General features: G+C 49.1%; 1 protein-coding gene across 2 annotated transcripts in view; it reads right to left on the bottom strand.

Annotated features, from left to right (window-relative positions):
* The window catches only part of Znrf3 (zinc and ring finger 3), a 143,333-nt gene that overhangs the window by 3,708 nt on the left and 115,685 nt on the right, over positions 1-23,940 (bottom strand). For both annotated transcript variants that reach the window (XM_047562219.1, XM_047562220.1), the window contains exons 3-8: positions 9,252-9,326; positions 8,714-8,845; positions 7,128-7,238; positions 5,615-5,782; positions 3,584-3,686; positions 1,040-2,794 (exon numbers count right to left, since the gene is read on the bottom strand). In XM_047562219.1, the coding sequence (XP_047418175.1) occupies positions 1,040-2,794; positions 3,584-3,686; positions 5,615-5,782; positions 7,128-7,238; positions 8,714-8,845; positions 9,252-9,326 (2,344 nt within the window). The remainder of the gene's footprint in view (positions 1-1,039; positions 2,795-3,583; positions 3,687-5,614; positions 5,783-7,127; positions 7,239-8,713; positions 8,846-9,251; positions 9,327-23,940) is intronic.

The following is a 23,940-nucleotide window of genomic DNA, read 5'->3' as shown; positions in this document are numbered from 1 at the left end:
GGGCACAATGCGTAGGGACCAGGCAAGGGACCCCAGTACCCCATCCTCTGTGACTGGCAGGCTCTTTGGAAGTGGCAGCTCCTGAGGTGGAGGGACTGTGTAGGTGGTAACCACTGAAGCAGCTCCTTTCCTCAAAGGAGCTCAGTCTATGCCAAGAACACATGTCACCTCCGAGACTTTTGGAAGCCCTTAGGTAGCATGAAAGCAAAGCACCAAGCGAGGTTAACTGAGGGCCCAGGATGCAGCCCTGGGAAGAGTAGGGAGGAAGCCCTCACGGAGCCTGGGACCTTCCCACAAAGTAACTTCAGCTTGAGTTGGTTTAGGAAGAAAGCAGATGGTGCGAGAGTGACCCCAGCAGGGCTAGAGGGTCACACGGTTGAAATCTGAAGGAAAGAGGTAGAGGAGAGGTCTGGAGACTGAAAGGAGCTTGGCATGCTGGAGGGACAGGTTGGAAGCCACAGCAGGGGAGAGCAGCAAGCGAGGAGAGCAGAAGAGGCAATGGTTAGATGGGTCGGCAGGAGCCAGATCACAGAACTGGGTAAGCAGTTTGTTTTTAAGATTCCAAAAGTAATGGCAAGTCACTAAAAGACAAGATGTTTCCAAAGACATCAACTCATGTTTCAAAAAAGGATACTCTGCCTCTGAAGAGGAACAGAAGGCAAGACCAGCTCCAGGAGACCCATCAGAGGCCACTGCAGTCACTCGGAGAGAGGAATAGAACTGAGGCCCAAGGGCAGCCATGAGGGGATGCAGAGCAGGTGATGAATCTGGGAGACACTCTGAGAATGAACACTCCTGTGGACGTGACAGGCTGGGACACTTATGGAGCATGTGGGGGAGGAGATGAAGGGTCGTGGAAAGAGAGGCTCAGTGGATCTAGAACTCTGGAGGTGGGGCAAGGCACTGGAATGACACCTGGAAGTCATCAGGCGCAGAATGTTTACAGCCAAGGACACAGAGGAAGTCCCTCAGAAGAGGATGGAGGAGAAGAGACCCTTGGAAACACCTGCCCTGGCCTACTGCCATCTTCTGCTCTCACCTGCAGCCTCGGTGGCTGGGGTGTTGGACTCCTGAATGTCCTGGGGGGCACTGGGGAGGCTGACCCTGGTGGCACCTGCCTCCTCTGGAGGGCAGCCAGACCGCAGTGGTACCTCAGCCTGATAGCATGGAACCTGCTCCTCTTCCCCGGCTGTTGCCAGGCTCCTGTGGGGCCGCCGGGCATCCAGGCCCAGTGTCCCACCCCAGGGGCTGAGGCTGTGGGTCCCTTGGCAGTCTGGGGGCAGGCCCAAGTCATAGTCCATGTCCTCCGGAATGATGGGGATGCGCTGGCTCAGGTCCCGGGCCCCTGGGTAGCAGCTGGGTGGGGGCTCCTCGGCGAGGGTGTACTGCACGCTCACTGAGTAGTCCTCAGCATAGCAGCCGCCACCCCCACCACCGCTGTGGGCCACCTGCTTCTCTTCATAGAAGCAGCAGGGCAGGCCCTCATATTTCACCCCATCTGTCCTGGGCAAATGGTCTGGGTGAAGGCCATACAGGCCCTGGGAGCCTCCCGGTTGTGGTTCCCCAGCCACAGGGCCACAGCCCTCACGGAGCAGAGTGCCCACGAACAAGGTGCTGCTGGCTGTCCCCGCCCCGGGCCCCAGGGCAGAGGGCTGAGGCTCACAGCAGCAGGCACACGAGGGCCCCTCCCGGCTCCCCTTCCAGGTCCTCCTGAGGTCCAGGGCAGCCCCAGGAGAAGCCTCGAGCCCCACTTCTGAGGTAGAGCTATTGGGCCCCCTGTGCTCCAGCGAGGAGTTGCTGCTGTAGTTCATCTCCAGGCTGCAGGTGGACAGTTGGTCCCCTGAGGGAGAAGCAGGGCCTAGCCACGGCTCTCCCTTCCCAGCACCATGACTGTGTGCTGCCGGGAGCTCCTCAGGCGGCAGGGAGCTTTCAAGGCAAACGGCAGGCCCCCGGCCAGAGCTGCCCGAGGCCCCCGCCTCGCTGGTGCGACAGGGGCTCCGGCTGCGGTAGATGAAGGGGTCATAGTCACTGCTGAGGGAGCTGCGGAAGGTGGAGCAGCTTCCGTACACACCCTGGTTGCTGACCTCAGTGCAGTCCACCACAGAGTCGCTGGAGGAACAGTGGCACTGGCCAGAGCTGCTGCTGCTGCTGCTGCTGTCACTGCCTGGGCAGTCGGCCAGGTAGCCACTGCACACTGAGCGGTGGCCGTGGTAGCAGCTGAAGCTGGACGTGCTGCCGCTCTCCAGGTGGGAAGGCGGGGCCACGTGCAGCACAGTGGGGAAGAGCAGGCTGCCGCTGCCACTGCTCGCTGGGAAGGCACGGGACGGGCCTCTGGGCGTGAGGCCGGGCAGAGGCTGGCCCTCCTGCTCGGGATAGCTGAGGCCCTGGAAGTAGTAGTGTTGGTACATGGTCTCATACTGCGAGAAACAAGCTGCCTTGGAGAAGCTGCGCCCACTGAACTTGGGCCTGCGGAAGGGGTGGGCTGGCGAGTAGGCCCGGTGCTCCAGACCACAGCGGTGGGCCGCCAGGGCATGATCCAGGTGCAGGGGTGGGTAGCTTCGGATGTAGGTGGGGGTCTGTGGGGAATAGAGGCTCTGCTCCCCATGCCGGTCCACGGTTAGCAGCGTGACGGGGTTCCCGTGGGAGTCCATGCTTGTCCTTGTAGGGTAGGCTGGGATGGCATTGGTCCTGTGCACGCGGCCAGGGTAATGTACAGGCAGGGTCACCCTCTGCTGCCGACTGCGTGCAAGGTTGCTGGTCTCCACACACACGGCACCCGGGTTTCCCTTTTGTTCTGGGGAGAGGTGGAGGAAATAAGGTAAGAAGTGCTGAGTATACAGGTGTCAGGAACTAGAGAAGTTTAAAAAAAAAAAAAAGTAGAAACTAAGCAGTGAGCTGGGCCACATGCTGGTGCCTCTTCTCACAACCCTGCCCATCCTAAGCTGCCACCAAACCCAGCCTCTGTGTGAAAGGCAGTTACTCCCTTAAGGGCCTGTGTCTCACCTCCCCACTGCTCTGCCTGACAAGGACACCAGTCTACAGAAAGTAATAAGGACCCACGGATCAAAGTGCCCCCTGCCCCATGAAAGTGATGCCATAGCAACATCGCAAACCTGCCCCATTACTTATCTCTTGTGGCCCCTGGGAACCACCCTGTGGTCTGAGCACGGCAGTACCATTACTATCATCTCACTAGAGAGACTGGGGGCCTGGAGCCGCCATAGGCCTTGTCCAAAGTCAGGAAGCTATTAATGTGAAGCCCAAACTTGAACTTGGGGTGATTTTTTTTTTTTTTTCCCATGCTGGAGATGGAACCCAGGACCTTGAACATGCTAGGCAAGTACTCTACCGCTGAGCCATATCCCTGGTTCTCCAGGGTGATTCCTAATGCCAAGCCTTTCTAAGGTCGTGTAGACAATCTCCAAAACCCAAGGCCATCATGCCTCCAGTCCAGAAGGTCACGATATGGTGGTTTTTCTTGCTCATTAGATTACAACATGTGTCATGCTCTTGCTAGGCACTAGGTAGGGACAGTGTCCTCTGACTTGATTCTTCACCAATGATTAAGGCAGGTGACACTTACCTATGATGTTGTGCCGACAGTGGGGGCAGGTGTGGTGCTGCAGCAGCCATGGGTCCACGCATTTCCTGTGAAACCGGTGGGTACAGGGGATAACCCGCAGCTCCTGGGAGGAGAGAGGGGATAGCCTGAAGTGAGGACACGGGGGAGCAGTTTTGCCTTCGGCCTCACACATACTTCCTCTCTGAGTCTGGTGTGGACCGAGGACTCCTGCTCACGGTCCTGGTACCTTCCTGCTACAGTTTGGATCCTCAGTTTCCCTAAAGGCCCATGTGTTTAAGGCTTGGTTTCCAACGTGGTACTACGGGGGTGGGGCCTGGCGGTAGGTCTCTAAGTCATTGCAGGCATGCCATTGAAGGGGATTTTGGGGCTCCACTCTACCCTATCTTGCATCCTGGCTATGAGGTGAGAAGTTTTGCTCTGTCACAGGTTCCCATAAGGATGTGCGGCCTCACCACAGAACTGAAGTGACAGGGACAATTGATCATGAACTGAAACCTCCAAAACTGAACCAAAATAAAGCTCTTCTCTTTGTAAGCCGATTGTCTCAGGTAGCCGTTAGAGTAGTGGAAAGCTGACTAACATATTTCCCACTTTCCTCTCTACCTCCATTCCGGAAAGCAGAGCCCACGGATGAGGTTTAGGGAGAAGGGAGCCACCCATCCAACTGCCCCAGCCCTCAGTGTGGAGGGAGTGGACGTATACAGAAGCAGGTTCCTTTCCTGGAGTTGGAGGGCACATACACGAGGACATGAAGCCTAGGGGCATGGAAAGAGGGACAGAAACACCCTAAGATATTATGTACCTGGGAGGAGCGGGGCATTGCCTCCAGGTACCCTAAGTGAGGATGAGTAGAAAGGAAGGTGTCTAGGACTTGTGATTGACAGGGGTAGGATGAAGGGTATAGGGTGGCCCTTCTGTCACTGGCCCCCAAATGCTTGCCATGGGGACACATCATTTATAATGAAAGCAGCCGATGTGGAAAGAACATGATAGGTTTTTTGGGGGGCAAAATCACCTCTGTAGTTGGAGCCTAAACATCCTCCCAATCTGCTCATTTTACTTTCCCTTATCTGACTGGTCTGGCGCAGTAATATTCATATGAATATCAAACACTGTGCCTGGCAGGTGTCAGGAGGTCTACCTGAATTTCGATCTTTGTGATCACCTAGAATGCTGGTCAGTCTCAGGCCCACATCGCAAGTGCAGGCACAGGGAATGAGGTCACTTGCCCAAGTTCACAAAGTTAGAATCCACCTGGGACCAGGTTAAAACCCGGGTAGTCCCTATTCAGAGCCTGTACAAGAATCTATTATTCCAAAGGAACTCTGCAAAAACTAAATTCATTTTCATCCAACAGGGGAACACTTTCATCAAAGGGGCATCAAATGTGAGCAATTTCAAGTAGACTACTGCTCCCCCAGGCCGTATGTATGCATATCTCCATCCAGAGAGAGATGAAGCAAGGTGGCAAAATATTAGTGATGGGTGATTCTAGGTGAATAATCCGTCACTCATTCTTGTAACTTTTCTGAAGATTTGTAACTTTCAAAATGAGAGGCATGAAGAAAAAGAAAAAAGGGACAACAAATCCCTTGTCTCTTTGCGAGTAAAAAACACCATGTAAGTATTAAGAAATTTTAGAAGAGTGAGTCTGAAACAGCCTGTGTGTGTGTGTGTGTGTGTGTGTGTGTGTGTGTGTGTGTTACAGGGGATCAAACTCAGGACCTTATGCATTCTTCCAAGTCACATCCTTAGTCCCTGTGAATGTTCTTAAAACCACACATTTTCTGGCCTACCATATATTTCTGATCAATTTCTGAAATTGCCTATATCTAGCTGGATCCTCCAGAGAGTGCTGTGTCCTTCAGTCCTGGGGAGGGAGTGGCCAGAATGTTTCAGGCACCCATCCCCTAGATACCTCTGTGTTGAAGCCCTTTGGTTACTCAGGGTGTGGGGAAAACTGTGGTCCTGAGTGTCTCTGTCATCTGCCACCTCCTCCCCACCCAGGACAGGCCCTGTCTCTGCCTCTACCTCTCCGTCGATGTACTTCTCCAGGCAGATGGCACAGTCGGACGTGGAGCTGCTGCTGAGGGTGTCCAAGGCTCCACAGCTCCCCTCCCGGCGCCCCTTGCTCTTGGAGCTGAACTTTCTAGTTTCCATCTTCTCCAGAGCCTGCACAGCCAGCCTGTTCATGGAATTCTGCATGGCAGAACAGGGTCAGCATTGAGAGTCTGGTACATACTAACATGGCAGTCACCCTCAGGACCCTGGTACCTGATGTGCTACGACAGGCTGATGCTAATCTCTCTCAGGCCAGAACAGATTTTTTTCTTTTTTCTTTTTGATACCAGAGATTTAACCTAGGGGTGCTCAACCACTGAGACACACCCCCCAGCCCTTTTTATTTCTTAATTTGAGACAGAGTTTCACTAAATTGTTTAAAGTCTTGCTAAATTGCTGAGGCCAGTCTTGAACTTGCAATTCTTCTGTCTCAGCCTCCCAAGTCACTGGGATTACAGGCATGCACCCTGGCTGCCAGAACAGATTTTTAAGAAACTCAAAACTCAGATTGCCAGGCTGGGGATATAGTTCAGTTCACAGAGTGCTTGTCTGTCAAGCACAAGGTCCTGGGTTCAATCCCTAGCACTGCAAAAAAAAAAAAAAAAAAAACCCGACAAAACAAAAACAAAAACAAAACAAAACAAAGCAAACCACCTCGGACTGACATAGCAAATGTTTTTCAGGCCCCTGGAGTATCCACGCTATCAGCCCAGGCTTTCAAGCGGCAGTGCTAGCACAGTGAAGTGCTGCAAGGTGAAGGCAGGTCGTTACCCCACTGCTTCCCAATTCTGTGAGACTGCTTCACATTCCTTCTCTACACTGAAGGAAGCTGTGAGGGTAAACGAGACAATGCAGGAGTCTTGGCAGCAGGCATACAGGATGTGCTCAATAAACATCAGCCCCTGCCGTCAGTGGTGACCCTCATCCCTTGTGAGAACTGAAGTGATTCACCTCGACAGACTGCTGCCAACTGTGGCACCATCTCTCTCAAGATGTTACACTGCCACATCTGGGCGTCTAGATGGCTGCTTGTCCTCTCACCATTCTCCACCCCCAAATCTTCTTTTGCTACTAGCACACAGTGATATACTGGCTGCAGTGCTACTGGCCACACTGTTGACCAAGAATCGCCAGGAGAGCTTAGTGGATGCAGATTTAGACTCAGCAGGTGGAGGGCCTGGGACTCTGTATTTCTAGGAAGAACTCAGGTGCTGCTGGTGTCCAGGTCTGCTTGAAAAGCAAAGTTCAAGGATTCCATGAAAATGTTTCAACATTTCCTCTGAAAAACTAGCTAGAAATGTCCCCAGTGCAGGGCCTTTGCAGGCCTGCCCCTTGTGGCACAGTCGAGAAGGCTTAGCTCTCTCTCAGTCACTGGAGATTGGCTGCGAGTCTGGACCCCGAATCAGTAGGCTAATGAGAGCCCTGACTTTCACCAGCAACAGGGCGACGAGGTCAACACTCTGGGACTGCTCTAAAGGATTACCTGACTGCGTCGCTGCTTCAGCTTGATTTTGACGAGGAGGATGAGGCAGACCAAGGAGACCACGACAAAGAAAGCCAGGAAAATCCCCATGTCAAAGTACTCAGTGGGTTGCTTGAATAGAACACAAACACAAACACAGTAAGTCAGACTCTCCTCAGTCAGGTAACAGGCACATAGGCTGTCGGCCCTGGTCAGGGGAAGGATGGGTGGGTGTTCCCGCTGTGTGCAGGAAATTCCTGGGGTCCAGCTCACGTGCACACAGTACACTCTTTGGGCCCAGGTAGTGCTCTCAGTGTGGCTGGGGAGGCCTCCCAAAGCCAAGTGAACTCTATTCATAAAGCCTGGCCCCACTGTAATAGTGCAAAGTTTGATGTAACCAGTAAGAAAAGCTCTTCCAAATAAATACGAATAATCACATTTAGAGGACAAAGGAGTGAGTGTCATGTTTTGAGGGAACAGTGATTACTAACCATATAATTAACGGTTTACAACAACTCAGAAAATTGTATGCTGCTTCCACAAATATCAGCTTCCACTACAATGAGTCATATTTACCAAAGCATTCTTTTTTCCTTTAAAAAGAAGCCAGCAAGTCAGTTCTGCAAATTCCCTCTAGTTTTAGTTCTTACATTTTCCTCACAGCACACTTCCCCATACAACTTGTAGCTGCCTCATCTTGGACATGTACTTAGCCAAGAGGAGCAGATCTGTTCTATGGGATGCTGCACATATTCAGATACACTTTTACCCATGCAGGAAGAACTCCCCCATGTGTGAGCAGGGAACCTGGGGCTGGTACCCAGAATCCTTCAGCCTGAGGTTGCAAAAAATGCCAGGCAAGCATTAATGGCCATCACTGAAAAGAAGGCTAATGCCATGTACATCAATCCCAGTTGAAAGCTAACTTTCCCAGACTCAACTGTGAGTTAGGGAGGTTTTTTTTTTTTTTTTGGGGGGGGCGGGGAATACCAGGGATTGAACTCTGGGGCAAGTGACCAGAGCCACATCCCCAGCCCTATTTTATACTGTATTTAGAGACAGGGTCTCGCTAAGTTGTTTAGCGCCTCACTTTTGCTGAGGTTGGCTTTGAACTCATGATCCTCACGCCTCAGTCTCCTGACCTGCTGGGATTACAGGCATTCATCCGTGCCTGCTTGAGTTGGGGAGTTTTAAGGTGATCTACCCTATGGGAAAAAAGACATACAGGCCTTTTCTCTAGTGCCTGGGTCAAATGAAAGTGGGGAGACACAGGAAGCCAAGTGCTGGCATTCCACCCTTCATACTCCTTGCTGTGCCTTTCAGAGGAAGGTGCTACGTGAGAGAAGGAAGGATGAGAGGGGAGTGCCAGGTGGGAGAGACCACCATGTCCCTAGCACGAGTCATCTATTCCTGGTAAGAGTTTTCAGATTCCTGTAAAGGAATGTGGGTGAAATATTTTCCTGGCATCCTGTGGCTGATCGTGACCTGCAGGAACCTGGGGTACACTGGCACTTTAAATAGATGACAGGAATAAAAGCATCAAGCCCAAAGCAAACAAAGGTAGAGGTAGTAGCAGACACGCCGTGGGCTGGCCAGCATGCACTCACTCGAGGAGGGCGGTGCTGGATCCTTGCTCGGGCCACTTTCTGCTTGTTGACAATGTTCATCAGCTTGAGAGCATCGGCGCCCTTCACGTACACCACTGGCCTTTTGAGTGGGTCTTCTGAGCCCTGGTTTAGCTGAGGAAGCAGAGAGCCCTGGTTAAAAGAGGCCTAAGGACATAGCTCAGTGGTAGAGAGTTTGCTTAGCTTGGGCAGGGCCCTGGTTCTATACAAATAAAACAAAACAAAGAAAGGAGCTGGAAATCTGCATCTAGAAGTCCCTGAAATCTCTAGGCAGTACAGCCTCGGGGTTCCCAGAATGGCAGCGGAGGCTGATGCTCCCTGTAAGATGGGCTGGCCAGGCTGAAAGCCCCAAAGAGCCTTTGAAAATGTTTCCCACCCCAACTCCCTGGCTCCTAACCCTTCTCAATACACCTCCCTCAGGTACGATGTCCACACGCAGACAACTGACTTCAGCAGACAAGTTAACTAAAGGAAGTGCCTCTCTCAGGGAGATTGCAGGGTTGGCATGGTTTGAGTTTACCTGGTCGATCGCTTCTGGGTTTTCAGACACATCAAAGATGACTGCAGTAGCTCCCCGCTGCACTGCTCGTTTGGCCTGGCAGAGGGAAAAAGAGCAGGTTGGCAACTCTGGTTCTCTCACCTTACCAATGCTGACCTTGGGCATCAGGCCTGTATTCGAATGCAGAATCTGACAATCACCAACTTGTGTAACTCTGGGCAAGTTACTCGACTTTCTTAAGCTTCAACTCTCTCGTGTAAAACAGGGAACAATGCCACCTACCTGTACACTTATCCTAAGAAGCAGGTGACTTAATAATAGGTGAAGGTAGGCAACTGGGTACGCAATAAGCCCGTCTCCTCAACCAGCCCCAACATTAACAACAAATTACAGATCAACAACCTGGTCAGCAGAGGGACTGGTTTCAGTGTGTCCTCCAATGAACGCAGAGTCCCTGGCAACCAAGGCAAATGCCTTTGGTCCATCTCTCTGGGCCTTTCTTCCCTCCCATGTCACTCAGTTAGAATAGCACGTTGACTATTTCTGAATGAATCTCAGAATGGTCAATTTTAATCAGTGACACAAGCTGAAGACGTTTGGAGACACTGTCGGGGCGGCAGGGGAAGCTACAAGAAATAATTGTACATGGGGATTTAGAGCAGTTGGCTGCCAAACCTGGCTGCACATCAAAAACCACTTGGGAAGTTTGTAAAGCAGATTTCCTGGCTCAAACCACAGAGACTGATTCAGCAGGGCTGGAGTCAGGCCCAGGAAACTGAGTTCTATAAGCTTTCTGAGGGATTCGTATGATTCAACTACTTGGGAACTATAGATCAGAGTGGTGAGATTAGAAGGTTTAGAAACAAATGAGAAGCGATGGGATTCTTTTTTTGAAGTGGGTGTGGTGGTGGGGGGAGAGGATTCCTTTCTATCCCAATGAACCTTCTAATTTCACGTCCAGCCAAGTGGACAACAGGGCAGAAACTGTGCGGAACTAGACTAGAAGACAAACTCTTGCTTTTAGGAGTCTGAATCTTGTTAGGGAAGTGACTCCTCTAAAAAAATGTGGGAAAAAACAAAACCCAGCCTGCTTTAAGATGCGCAAGCGATAGTTAATGTTCAGAGGTCAATATAGGCACCAAAGACCGTAGTGCTTGAGAAAGAATAGAATCTGAATTCCTTCCACAGGAATCACAGCTCTACTGACGCGGGCTGACAAAAATGTGGCTCGCCTAATGTCTCCACTGGCCCACTAGAGGGCAGCCTCACCCCACAGCTTTTAAGCCAATTCCCTGCCCTTGGTACCACACAGGCAGGACCAAAACCTTTTCAGTCGTTCTCAGGGCAAGGCAGTTTAAGAAGCCCTGGCACCCTGCATGCTATGCTGCAGAATCTCTCCTTGTTCTGCAGGGGACTCCCCTTCTGCCCTCTACTGGGATTGAACCCGGGGCTGTTTTACTATTGGCCTACATCCCCAGTTCTTTTTATTTTTCATTTTGAGACAGGGTCTCACTAAATTGCCCAGGTTGGCTTTGAATTTTTAATCCTTCTGTCTCAGTCTCCCAAATAGACAGAATTACATGCCACTGCACCCAGCTCTTTTTTTTGTTTTTTGTTTTTAATTGAGACAGAATGTCTTAAAATTCTCGCCTCTGGTCCACCCCACCCTGTTTTACAGAGTGCTGCGCTAGAAGTCAGGAATTAATCAATAGTGGGAGTTATTCCCAAGCAAGTTGTAGAATCTCTTTCAGTTCCAGTCTCAGTTTCCTTGTCTGTCAAAGCAAGAGGGTGCCCACATAATTATAACTAGGGTCCCTTTAAGTTCTCAGTCTTGACCATTCAACTGAGAATCCAGAGTAACTCGGAACTGCGATGGTTCTGTCACCTCCCTCCAGCAGGAGGACATGTGTGGCAGAGTTGAGAAAAGAGGCCAAGGTAGCATCGTTTTCCTCCTCCATTAAGGTCATTAGGGCTGCAGAGTTCTGCTGAAGGCCAAGAGCTCACCAACTCCAGAGGTAGCAATGAGTAGATGCTGTGTTTTCTGCTCAGGTGATAGGTACCCCAATCTTCACACATTCCTTCCTCAGATGCAGAAAAGGAATGGAACCCGGGCCTCCTTCCTTTATTTATTTGGTCTTCATCCATGTTCAAGCGTATCGACCACACCCTTGGGGAAGGTGTGTTCAGCTAGGTCCTGAGAGGTAGCACCCTGTACCTCCTGCTTTGAGGCTGGTGCACCTGGAGAGTCCAACAGCAGTGGGAGGACAGGCTGCAGGACCTGGGGTAGGGGATTCCTCCCTGGCCACTGCCTCAGGGATGCTGCTCAGCAATGTGGCCTCCTTAGATTTCCAGACTTCCCTGCTCCACGAGAACACGGGGATCAAACCCAGGGCCCAGTGCATGCTAGACAGTAAGTGCTCTACCACTGGGCAACACCCCAGAGCTATAAAATAAATCTCTAGGAGCCTGGTGGTGCAGTGACGAGGGCAGGTGGCAAATAAGGTTCATACCTTCCACCTACAGCCTGACTTCAAATACAATTCAACCAGGCTCATTCATGCTCAGGATCCAAGGACAAACACTACGTTTGAGAAAATGCTTAATTCTCATAGTTTACTTTTGAAGTTCTATTTGATGCAGGCTATTAAAATGTTTATATTTCCTGCATATGACAGGAGGGGAGTCAACTCAGGACCCTATTGGAAACTTGCCCGTTAAGAGTCAGTTTAGTATTTAAAATAGGTTGTGACTAACTCATATCTAGAAAATGTCTTTATTATAATGTCCCCAAAGCAAATTTTAAAAATACACAATACTTCCTTGGTCATACTTTACCTTCTGCTCATTTAAAAGAAAATTTTTTTTTAGTTGTGGATGGATCTTTATTTTAGTTATTTATTTATATGCAGTGCTGAGGATGGAACCCAGTGCCTCACTTGTGCTAGGCAAGCGCTCTACCACTGAGCCACAACTCCAGGCCCCTTCTGCTCATTTTTAGTTAAAAAACTTGGATAAGGCAAATTTCTTGAACCAATCTTCATACCTTAGATCATCTCCCATTTTACCTAGTCAATCTTGGGCCAGGATATTTCAAAATAAATCTAAACCCTCGCTGGCAGATTATCAGCATTGTGACCACTACAAACCCTATCTCACAGTGTTATACACTCAGTGTCCAAAACTCTCAAGGCTACTTGAAAGAAAGGATGCAGCCTTTGGATGTGGCTAGGTGAAGGTCACTGGTAAGTTGGGTTTCACTTTGAAAGGGCAGTTATCCCTAAAACTATGTACTATCTGAAATGGAAGGAAGAGGAAGAGAAGGTTGTGATAGCAGAAAAGAGGTGGGACATCTTGGTAAGGCTCAAAAGCAGCCAGAGGCCTTGCTTTGATGACCTTCCTGTGACCTTCCCACAGAGGGGTCTTCAAATCCTTTCTCACCTATGCTGCTTTGATCCTCACAGCAGGGGCAGGTGACTAGAAGCCCAGCAGGCAGAATGCTACATAAAAGGTTGTCATGGTCCTTATTTACCCTTTCCAGGGTTGCAGAACCTGAAGCTAGACAACGTCTACAGCCACCGACAGAAAAAGGCAAACATCGGCATACTTACGGATACATTTTGAAAAGCATAAAACGTGAACACTTACAAGAGAGGGCCATACTGTGGTTGGCGCTTATTGTTCTACAGTAATTCAACTAACATTTATTAAAACTGAAGGAAAGCCTGCTGGGATCATATTCTAGATTGCCAGTAAAAACAAAGTGTTCCCTGACCATGGCTGTGGTTTTCCTGTCAGGAGGTGCCTGTATCAGTAAGCTGGAGTCTATAAGGTTCCAGTGCCAACGGGGTATTCTGATGAGAAAGGGCCCGTCACCACCTGCTAGGTGGAAAAACTGGAAGCCTAGGACAGCACTGCTCAGAAATGCCACTCAGGACTGGACTGGCACCAGTCTTCCCACCACGCATGCAGTCACGCTCAGACCTGGTCCGGGGCTTGGATTCACACAAAACGCGCTCCTGGAGTCTCTGGAGCATAGACTGCATTTTTTAACCTGTTTACCGGTTCCTTTGCCAGAATATAACATAATATAATCTTAATCCTTTTTATTTTTTCTGTGCAAGAGCTAGGGGTAGAACCCAGGACCTCATGCACACCAGGCAAGTGCTCCACCACTGAGCTCCACCCACAGCCCTTTTTTTCTGAGACAGGGTCTTCCTCCATAAGTTGCCAGGTTGGGCTTGAACTTGTGATCTTCCTGCCTCAGCCTCCCAAGTCACTGGGATTACAGGTGAGCAGGTGAGCACCATGACACACGGCTCCCTGTAAACACTTCTGAAGGCTGTGATATATTCCTTCACATTCTCTAATTTACTCGACATGTATTTTTGATATTTGGGTGGTTCTAGTTTTTTATTATTATAATCAATGCTACATTGAATAGATGTAGAAAAATTTTAAATAATTTAGAAGCTAAAGTAAAACAATAATTCATCTGCTATCACCCTTTTTTCCCAGCTTTGAAATATAAGTGTGGTTTATATCCTTCCATGTTCTCCTTTAACCCATACATTAGTAAGAATAAAATGCATGTGTATTGCATACACATAGCAACATGTACTTAAAATAAATTGGATGTACACTGCTCCGTGGTCTGCTACTTATTCTTTAACTCAACGATTTTCTTAACAATGTTATATGCATTAATGTAGGAAAATGTTCACTCTTAGCAGCTACACATATAACTCTACTGTATGGTTGTATCAAACTTATTTAATGACTGTCCCTCTGACAGGGACAGGTAGGGTACATTTTCTCTATTATAAACAGTGCTGTATTCATATTGTAATTAGTTTGGTGGCATTTGCTCTGAGTGGTCCTGCTGGGGGAAAAGGGTAGAGATATCCTGTGCCTGCTTGAGTGCCCAACACACCCTTGGAGTCTGACAGAGACTCCCAGAAGCTAGGAAGCAGATCTTGCAGACCATGTTTGTGCACCCCATAAAGCCTAACAAAGCAGATTGCCCTGGGCATGGTCCCTACTCAACTAATTAACACAGTAGGTGGGAACAGACTTTAATTCTATTTATATTGCCACTTATTAATTTAGTTGTTCAACAGTGGTTATTAACCAGTTACTATGTGTGCTGGGCCCTGGGGAAAGGTACAGCAGCGAGCAGCAAGCAGTGACAGACCTCTGTCTTCATAGAGCATGCTTTCTGCCTGTGGTGCTGGCATAGACCTCTCTGAAGACGTTGGGGGATCACCAGGGTGAGTCAGTGTTTAGTACCAAGAGTAACTGGGCATGAAATTAAGAACACAGGACCACTTATCTCAGGTCTCCACAGCAGTTTTTCCTCCTTAGTGTCCTTAGGGAAATGCTGCATATATTCTAGAGCTACCTCTGACATTACTATTCTAGAAGCTCCTATCTACGCAGAACCCCAAATTTTTGGACACAAAATCCCTCTTGCAGCAATGCTATTGAATACCCTCTCTTCAGTGGGGCAGGCTTTGGAACCTACCACCATGGCAGTTGGTATGCTCAGGGAGGAGTGTCATCCCCCTCCGTTCTCCTCCTCTCTCTCACAGGGACAGAGGGTGGAGGGGCATGATGGAGGACCTAATGTTTTGATCTGAACACTAATTACTAAATAATATACACACCTACAATTTATAGGTGAAAACATCCAACTACACAGTTCCATCTGACAATTTAAAAGGATGAAATCATCCCAAGAGATTCTAAGGAAGACACAGCCAGGACCCTGCAGAAGTGCCTGCCGTAACATCCTTGCTGGGGTCTGGTGAAGAGCCCTCACTTAGCAAGGAGCAGGGCGAGGATGCTGGAGACGCGTCCTGCTCACTGGGGCTCTCCTCAGGCACGCTTCACACAGCAGCCTGGCCAAGGGGGCAGAAACCAGGACTGTGGAGAATTTGGAATGGCACCAGAGTCCCAGGGCTTGGTTCCCATGACTTGGCCATCAGTCTTCCGTTTCAGCTTGGATCCCCAAGTTACTTTTGCAGCTATTTCCAGAGCAGAGCACACAGTCCCTGACGTCGGAATCGTCTCTTGCTCTGGCCAGTATGGGTGCACGGGGTCTTGCCATAGGCTTACCATTGTTCTTCCTACCGTCCTTCCTTTCCTTCAACTTGGGCTTCCTCCTCAGGGAGTGCCCGTGTCCTCCCTGTCCTCTGCCCCCATCCCTATAGACACCTGCTCACTGAGTTATACCGATTCTGTCTTCCGAATCCATCTATTGTTTTCCATCCCCAATGTTGCCACCCTGTCGCCTTGTGAGTCAACCACATCTTCCCTTGGGGGCTCCCAGTCCGCCCTGCCCCCGCACAGCAGAGGCTTTCTAAATCATGGATGTGACCTACCTACTCTCCTATCTTTGTACTGCTCTTCAGGCGAGCTCTCATCTCCCAGCTGTTCATTGCTTCCAAGCCCAATGTTTCAATTTCCAGCCTCGCTAAGCAGAGACTCCATTAGTTCTCTGAACCCCCAGGGGCTTCCAAAAAATGCACATGCCACCTCCCCCATGGATTCATCTTTACCTCTCCTAACTCTCGTTGGCCAGGGCAATGGGATTCCCTGGAGCCTTCTCTGGGCTCCACACTGCAGCACTTATGACATCACACTGTAATTATTTACTTCAAATGCTTCCCTCACTAGAGGGCAACCTTTGTGTCAGACTTCTTTCCTGCTGCATTCCCAGAATTCAACAAAGGGCCTGACACTGGGTAGATGATCAAGAAGTCTTGTTGACAGACCCAAAGAGGACCAGCGTTTGCCAGACAGTATGGCGTCCAACACCTGGGCCCTGCTGCTTACAGCACTGACTTGACTGCCTGATCTTCTCTAAGCTTTTTTGACTCTTTGGTCAAGAAAGCTATGTTCTCTACTAGATCTTGAACTAGATATTGCTTGCACTTCGGATTTTCAGGGGTTGGCTTCTTATTAGCTACAAAATCTTCTGCTGCTGTATTTGCTGACGGTTCTTTTATTGGCAGGAATCACCTATGCTCTTGGGCAATTTGTACTGGGCGGGGAGCACACAGCTTAACAAAAATAACCTGGTTTCTTTTAAAGTACATACAAAGCATATGATTTTATCAAGTCGAACTTGTAGACTGCTACCCCTAAGGTAGGCATTTTGTCTCTGCCTTGTTGTGGATCTTTCTTAGGCACCTAGGGGTGTCTGTGCATGCTCTTCTCTGGATGTCAAAGTTCTCAGAAAACAGCCTGTGCACAAAACAGTGTGTGTAGGCCTCAAGTCTGTTCTTCCCCTCTCTGAAGGAATATGAACCTTCCTTAGTGTCTTCACCCAAAAAAAGCAGCCAAAGGCCACCCTTGGACATATCCACAGGACAGAATGCACCAGAGGCATGCTTTTATAGCTTCCATCCATTATCACTGGGGAACCTAGGCTTTCCTTGGCCTAGAAGATTGATGGAGTCTATCCTGCAACCTGAAGAGGACAGTGGGACTTGAGTCTGCCCTCACTACCAGATACGAAGATCTGGAGCACGGCTGTCTGGGTGGACTGGCAGCGGATTTTATAGCTTCAAAGTTCCCAACTTAATGGTGGACTAATTTGGGGTAATCAGAAACCAAAGTGCTGGCTTAAGAGACATGTCCACCTAAGCCTGAGCCTAGAGAAACGCAGGGCAGAATAAGCCCTGTTTATGTTGCTATGGTGGGGCCCGCTTCTGTGGTCAGGGAGGGGTGAGAGACCAACTAGTCAGTCCCTGGGACTGGCCACGCCCAACGCCCACAGGTCTCTCTTGACTGGTCCTACCCAGTCCAGACAGCCAGGCTTACTGGGTCCTTTTATGCTCCTCCTTCTGGAGGCCACTAAGTGGATTTTAAACCCTTACTCCTTGCTTCTTCCTTTCCTCCTCCCCGAGTTCTTCACTTAGCAGTGACCACCCAGGCACCAGCCTCTTGCATATTCTGGTCAGCTGCTGTTCCCTGAAGCATGAGTCATTGCATGACACGGGACACTCGAGCCAGTCAAGGGGGCTTGCAAAGTCTGTCTTACCAAAGGCCCTGTTTTCCGACAGAAACCTTTCATTCCATAGGAAATGAGGTCACACACCAGAGCACATGGGTAACTGGTGAGAAAAACCTGGTGCCAACGGGGAGGGCGTCAGTGTTAGAAGTGGGGAGGTAAACCAGGCACAAACCACCAGGGGGAATCACCTGCACTCTTGGGCAATTTGCAGTGGGTGGGGGGCACACAGCTGAACAAAAATAACCTGGTTTCTTTTAAAGTACATATAAGACATATGAATTTATCAAGTCAAACTTGTAGAGCACTTGGTGAGCTTACTTTCAGAGCTTGGAGTCCCTAATCCACTGCCTAAGAGACAAATACAAAAGGGCCCCAAAGGTAAAGGAGGACAGGGCAGGAGGCCTGGGTAACTGGGCAGGGTCACTTCCCCCATGGGTGGGTGTTACTGTGCTGCTGCCACTCCACCCGCTCCTCGCTCCGGCTCCTCACTCCAGGGCTTGGCTGTAGCCCGGCCTGACCTTCCAGGTTTCCCTGGCAGGAGATCAAAGCACCGAAGCCACAAACACAGCTCAGAACTCTGAGGCCCTCTGGCCAACACTGCCCCCCCTTGGGATCTGCCCCCAGGTCCCTCCTCCCTCTCCACCTCCTCTGGGCCCCCCTTCCAGAGTCCCTCCTCGCCCCAACACTAGTTTCCCCAAGCTCCCACCCCTTACCCATGGGGCTGGCCTTTGGTGGGGGGTTCCTATCTGGCCTTCTCCCGACCAGAAAGTGCCCTCCCTGCCAGCCATAACCCCTCCCCACCGGGAGAAGATATTTCTAGCCATAATTAAAGTCATTAAGCCTCCAAAGGCTCCTGTCGGCTGCAGGTTCTGAGCTCCGGAACGAAGATGATGCATTTTAAGTCCTAGTTAAGATTATGCTGATCTATTTAGGAGACATGTAACAGCGAGAATTCGGTGGTGAAGTTAGTGGTTAAGGCTACCTAAGTTTAAACAGGGTTATTTATTCTCAAAGTATGTAGCAGCCCACACTTAATTTCTCCTAATTAAAGGAATCGACAGAAGAGGCTAGAGTCCACAGCTGTGTCACGGGTGCCGGCATACAGGTTGGTACCCTTTCCATAATCAGAAACTACTGGGTGTCAAACGGAAATGCACTTCCCTAGATCTTAATCTTAAACATAGACTTTCAGATCAGTTCCAAGAAACACAATGATCCTCTTTATTTTAACACCTGACAAGAAGCACCAAAAACCCAGGGGAACCTGTTCACACCCTCCTGTTCCACCGATACTGCTGGGTGAAGGATGTTATGGAAAAATGGCTACAGAGCTGTCTATGCCTGGAAGAGAAACTTTTGGAAGCAGTTATCTTGGGTGGAGCTTCCCAAAGTTCCACTTCAAGCCAAATCGTAACTAGAAACTTCAAAAAGGACCACTGCGTTCTATACATGTGGCAACTAATTAATATAAACAAATGCTAATTAGATGGCAAAATCAGGCTTAACAAGGAACAATGGGGCCTGCAAAGTCTGAACATCCTATAGCACTTCTTCCCAGAATGCAGACAGGCCCTCCTCGCTTCTTGCAGCAGTGGTCTTGGTTCTTAACCATGGCCCCCTGAGGAGGTAAAGGGGAGAAGAGGCTAAAAGAGTAACCAGGCCTGGAACTTGACCTTACAGATGAGTTGGATGTGGCAGCAATATTTTTCTAAAAGTTTCCCAGTTAATCTCAAAATTCAGGTAGGATGGAAAACCACTCATGTAATCTAAAATTACAGCGAACCTCCCGGGCCAGTGTCCACTGTACATTCTGGCGCCCCTGGACAAGTGTAGCTCAGGTGCTATCCAATCAACACCCCAGCAAGGTTCAGGATGAGGCAAAGGAAGTCATTACAGAATTCCTGAATCAGGGGAAAAATGATGTAAAAAGCAGGATTATTGGGGCTGGGGAGATAGCTCAGTCAGTAGAGTGCTTGCGTTGCAAGCACAAGTCCCTGGGTTTGATCCCCAACACCGCAAAAAAAAAAAAAAAAAAAAAAAAAAAGCAGGATTATTTTGCTTATGCAATTTTCTTATTTTTATTAGGAGGAAAGCAATCTGAATAAAAATATGCATGCATGAGACATCCGTGGGGCTTGTGACAGGGGCTCACAAACCATCAAGTACAGTATATCCTACCCTGGACACAAACACCTTCACAAAGACCTCAAAGGTTAAGTGCCAAGTGAGACACTTGCGTTCCTTGAAGCTCCTCACCAGAGCCAGTCAGTGTGCAGCCAACTGACACTTGGAGGGGGCTCAGCCATGTGCTGGTGGACCATTCCAGCCTCCAAAACCAAGCTCCCTCCACTCTCCTTGGGAAGGGAGGTATGCGGCCACCACGGTCTGCCTCCAGGGGGATGGTTCTAGGAAAGCAGGTTCACGGGCTGGAAGCCAGCACAACAGGGTCATCTTGGGGAACTGGGGGTCCTGCGAATGGTTTAGAAGGTAGTTTTCTCTTGGACTCCTTACCTTGTGGCCAGAAATTTGGCCTTGAAATATGCCCCACCTCTTGCCTCATAAAGGGCAGGGGGTGGGGTACCAGCCTGAAGCATGAGACTGTGAAGAGTGGGAGGAAGAAAGGAAAGCACCTATCACTACACACAGCAGAACCTCAGAGACTTCAGGCAGCACTGAATCTGCAGCAACTCTGCAACAGAGGTGGTGCTGGTCCCCATTTTAAAACTGGAGACGTGAAGGTTACATAACTTGACCATGGACACTCAGCCACAAAGTAGAGCTGACATTTGACTGAAGCCCTCTCCACAATCCAAGGCCAAGAAATACTCACCTTGACTCAGGGGTGTCTAAAGTCAAGCACGGTGATGCATGCATATGTGAGCACGAATGCTGAACCTCCACGTGTTCAATTAATGGCTTCTATCAACACAGTTCACAAGGAAATCCCAGGTAGCTCCATCCCAACCCAGCGGGACTCCTTTGTTAAAGACACTTCCTTTACAAATGTCATGCTCCTCAAATAGACAACACAGGGGGGACTGTTTTCCCCCTAGTTGCCTATCACACTACATCACATCTTGTCTTCCCTGGGAGGTGGCAGGATGGAAATTTTTTCTACTTTTGTACAGGTTAGCAGCTTGAAAGCTCATGTCCATTTAGTCAGAAGCTATTTCATTCAAAAGGGTTTTACCATTGCCGCTGCAGACGCTGCTCCAGCCAATGCAAGCTCACAAGCATACAACTTTTACCCTCTACGCTTTAAATTTTTTTTTAGTTGTAGATGGATACAATACCTTTGTTTTATTTATCATTTTTATGTGGTACTAACGATCAAACCCAGTGCCTCACTTGTGCGAGGCAAGCACTCTGCCACTGAGCCCCAGCCCCAGCCCCCAACTGTGAACTTCGTAAGGATCTATTTAAGTTGCTTCAAAAAGGCCGTCTCTGTACAAGATGGTGTTGGCACCCTTTCATCTATCTGACTTTGTAGAGCTTAAGAATGACGCTATTTCATCATTCCTTAACCCTACACCAAGATCGTCTATGACAACAGGATCAAGTCCCTTTCTCTAGGGAAGGGCAGTCCCAAGGCTCTCAGCCCTGCTGTTCTTATCTGGGTGCAATCTGTTCAGTTTAATGACACTCTACCAAAGTGGCCTTGAAGAGCAACACAGCCTGAAGGTCAGGTGACATGAAGGTCAGGCTGGCCAGCCCATTTTTTTTAAGTAATGCCACGGGGGAAAGACAGGGAGAAGAGTTGCCACTTCATACTGCTTGGGCTGAAATCCTGGTGTGCCCAGCCAACTCCCCGAATGTGAGCACCTGATGATCTTTCTCGGCTTCATTTCCCAGTCTGTGCAACGGGGAAGCTGCTAACAAGATTACCTGAGAAGATGCCCAGCACACAGTAAATCCCTGGGAATGATCACTATATACAACTTCCTCCTTTGAACAGAGCACATATTCTTTGTATGTGTCCTTTGGGCACCTGGCCCTTCTCTGGATACAGGATTCCTCTCCAGGAAAAGGAGAAGAGGCATCCTCTGATTCCTCCTGCAGGCCCAGGATATATACAAAGCAGGTAAGCATTCAAGAGTCACAGTAAATCTAACTTTGAAGGTTTCACATACATACAGGAACATCACAATGTAGGACAAGAAATTATGCCATGGCATGAGCTCAGTGGCCGTCCCCAGTGGCAAGGGGGAAAGGCCAGGGGAGCTTGTTGAAAATACTCCTCCATGGAGATGAGTGAGGGCCGCTGGCTGGAGGTGCACCTGGCCTCTGTGGGTTGGAGAGCTCCTCAGATCAAGCCAGTTCTTAGGTGCACCAAGACATAACCACAGACCAAGACCTTATGGAGGTGGAGAGGAAGAGGCAGTGGACTGGGAATGCGCTTCTTAACTCCTAGAACGTACTTACCTTCCTCCTAGAATGGCCAAATTCCTTTCTCAGCTATATTTCTGGTTTTCAAGAAACCCACATGCTATTCTAACTCAGACTTGAGGACAGCCTGTTGAAGAGAAAATGTGCTCCCAAGGCAATAAATAATTGAACTTTTTGTGATATCTGGGGAGAAAGATACCTTGTTCCCCAAAGAGTAGAGGCCTAGGTCCTTCCCAATGAAAGACTTCACGGACATCCACTATCCCAGGCATTCCGTGGTCACCAACTACTGGCATAGTATCCAGAACTGATGTTGGAGGACACAAATGTGGGGGCAAGGTTTGGGGTTCACAGCTGGCTCCTGGCTCAGGGGCCTCTATCCACTGGTAGGCTAGAATGCAAGTTCCAGAAGGGTCTTCTATAACAGGTTGATAGAAATTAGGAAAGATGAGAATCTCAAGGACATCATTTTCAAGGTTAAGACTCATCAATCTTTCAAGAAACAAATGCCTTCTTGAATTAAGCCCTCAAATACACTGAGCTGAACTTCCTAAGTCACAGAACTTGTGGGTCAACCACCCAACTCATACATACTTCTCTGCAGTAAGTCATGACAGCTTTGTCATCAGGAGAATTTTTAGTGATGGGGCACAGGTGTGGAGAGGGCTACTGGCTACTACGGCTGAGGTCATGGGACAGGCTGTAAAACGGTATGAGTTAAACCTGAAAAGTCATATTTTACCGTCTAATTCAAATAAGTGTCATGATCATACTTCTAAAGGCCAACAGGTGAAGGTCGTTTTGTAAGTACACTCTTGTTTTTTTCCAAATGTTTTCTAGTATTGGTCTTCTGTTTATTAATAGCCTTCACAATAGTAGCGAAGATGGAAGGGGGAGGAGAAAGCAGAACAGGCACCACGCAGGCCTTCTTTGGTCTAAGAATTGACACCAACTAGAGGAAAAAGATGCTCCCAGACATCCCTACCAAGTGTCAGGGGTGCAGCAGCAACAACCTTCACTAATATTTCCTGCTCCTAAGTTCCCAGTTCTACTGATGCCTCTGTCTGATCTGCAAAGCAGTGTGAGGCAGGAGATCTGTGGGGTTAAAGATATGGAGCTAGATCAACGAGGGGACAAACGGATCCACTATGTGGGGCACCTCAAAGATGCTCAACACAATTTGGGAACGGAGGAGCTTGGATGGGTGATGAGGGCTGGTGTGGTAAGGAAGTGTTTCATGGAGGCCAAGCAGCCTGAGTGGAGAAGAGAGGGCTGGCCAGGAGCTGGACACATGGGGTGCTGGTGGAAGTAGCACAACCTGCAGTCACACCAAGCAGCTTGGAGGGAGAGGTCTGCAAGGGTAACTTCGGGGTGCACGATGGTTTCGTGTGACAGTCCACTCACAAGCCCAGCGTGTGAACTTACCACTAGTTGGTGCCTGCCCTTTCTCCTGGTAGCAGTCAGCATGCCCACAGTTTAGTTTCTGACACACAGCATCCAAGCAGTCTCTATGGTTTTGGATCCCTAACTGAAATTTTATCTTCTCTGGAAGGAGCTCCCAAACTCTTACACAAGGCCTGGTCCTGCTGCTCTGTGTTTCCAGGCAAAATGTTTTATTTTAGGCAACTGTCTTTTCCAGGATTCACTAATTTAACCAATATTTATCAAGCATCTACCACGATGGTGTAACTGCATGCCCTGGAGACCCAGTTCTAAAAGATCTAATTGTTCTCACAGAACTCCAGCAGCTACAGTAGAGATCCTACAAGCACAGCCCGAATTAAGTGCCTGAAGGGGAGGAACTGCAGGACAGCAAGAAGAAAGGGAGAAAAGTACTTCAGGGTCCATGTGCCTCCACTTCCTATGAGTACTCAACTGGTTATCCTGTGAAGGGTCTACCTCAACAGGGCAGGCATGCTGCCTGAGAACGCTTGCTCACAGATTAAATATCTACTCAATGTCAACACTCACATCCACCAACAGACACATGGGCAATATCATTACAGGAAGGCAGGTATAGTGTGAGAGCATTGTTAAACAGCACAGAAAACTGAAAAACACAAAACAAAACAAAATAGCCAATGCCTCTAGAAGTCATTATAATGAAAGTGATGAAGGGGACTACAAGCCACAGAGAGGTGGAGCTGGGCCCAATCACTTCCTTTGGTCAATTATAGGTAAATGACTATGTCATTAAGAAAAGGACATCTTGCAAAGGAACAGCTTAATCCCAGTAAAAGGAAAGAGTAAAAAGGTTACATTAAGGGAATCAGGGATAATCTCTATCAATTACTCAGAGCCCTTCCT

The sequence above is a fragment of the Sciurus carolinensis genome, chromosome 8 (genome assembly GCF_902686445.1).
Source record: "Sciurus carolinensis chromosome 8, mSciCar1.2, whole genome shotgun sequence".
In the NCBI taxonomy this organism is placed as follows: Eukaryota; Metazoa; Chordata; class Mammalia; order Rodentia; family Sciuridae; genus Sciurus; species Sciurus carolinensis.
The sequence above is the reverse complement of the archived record's forward strand: the minus strand, read 5'-3'. Positions and strand labels throughout refer to the sequence as shown.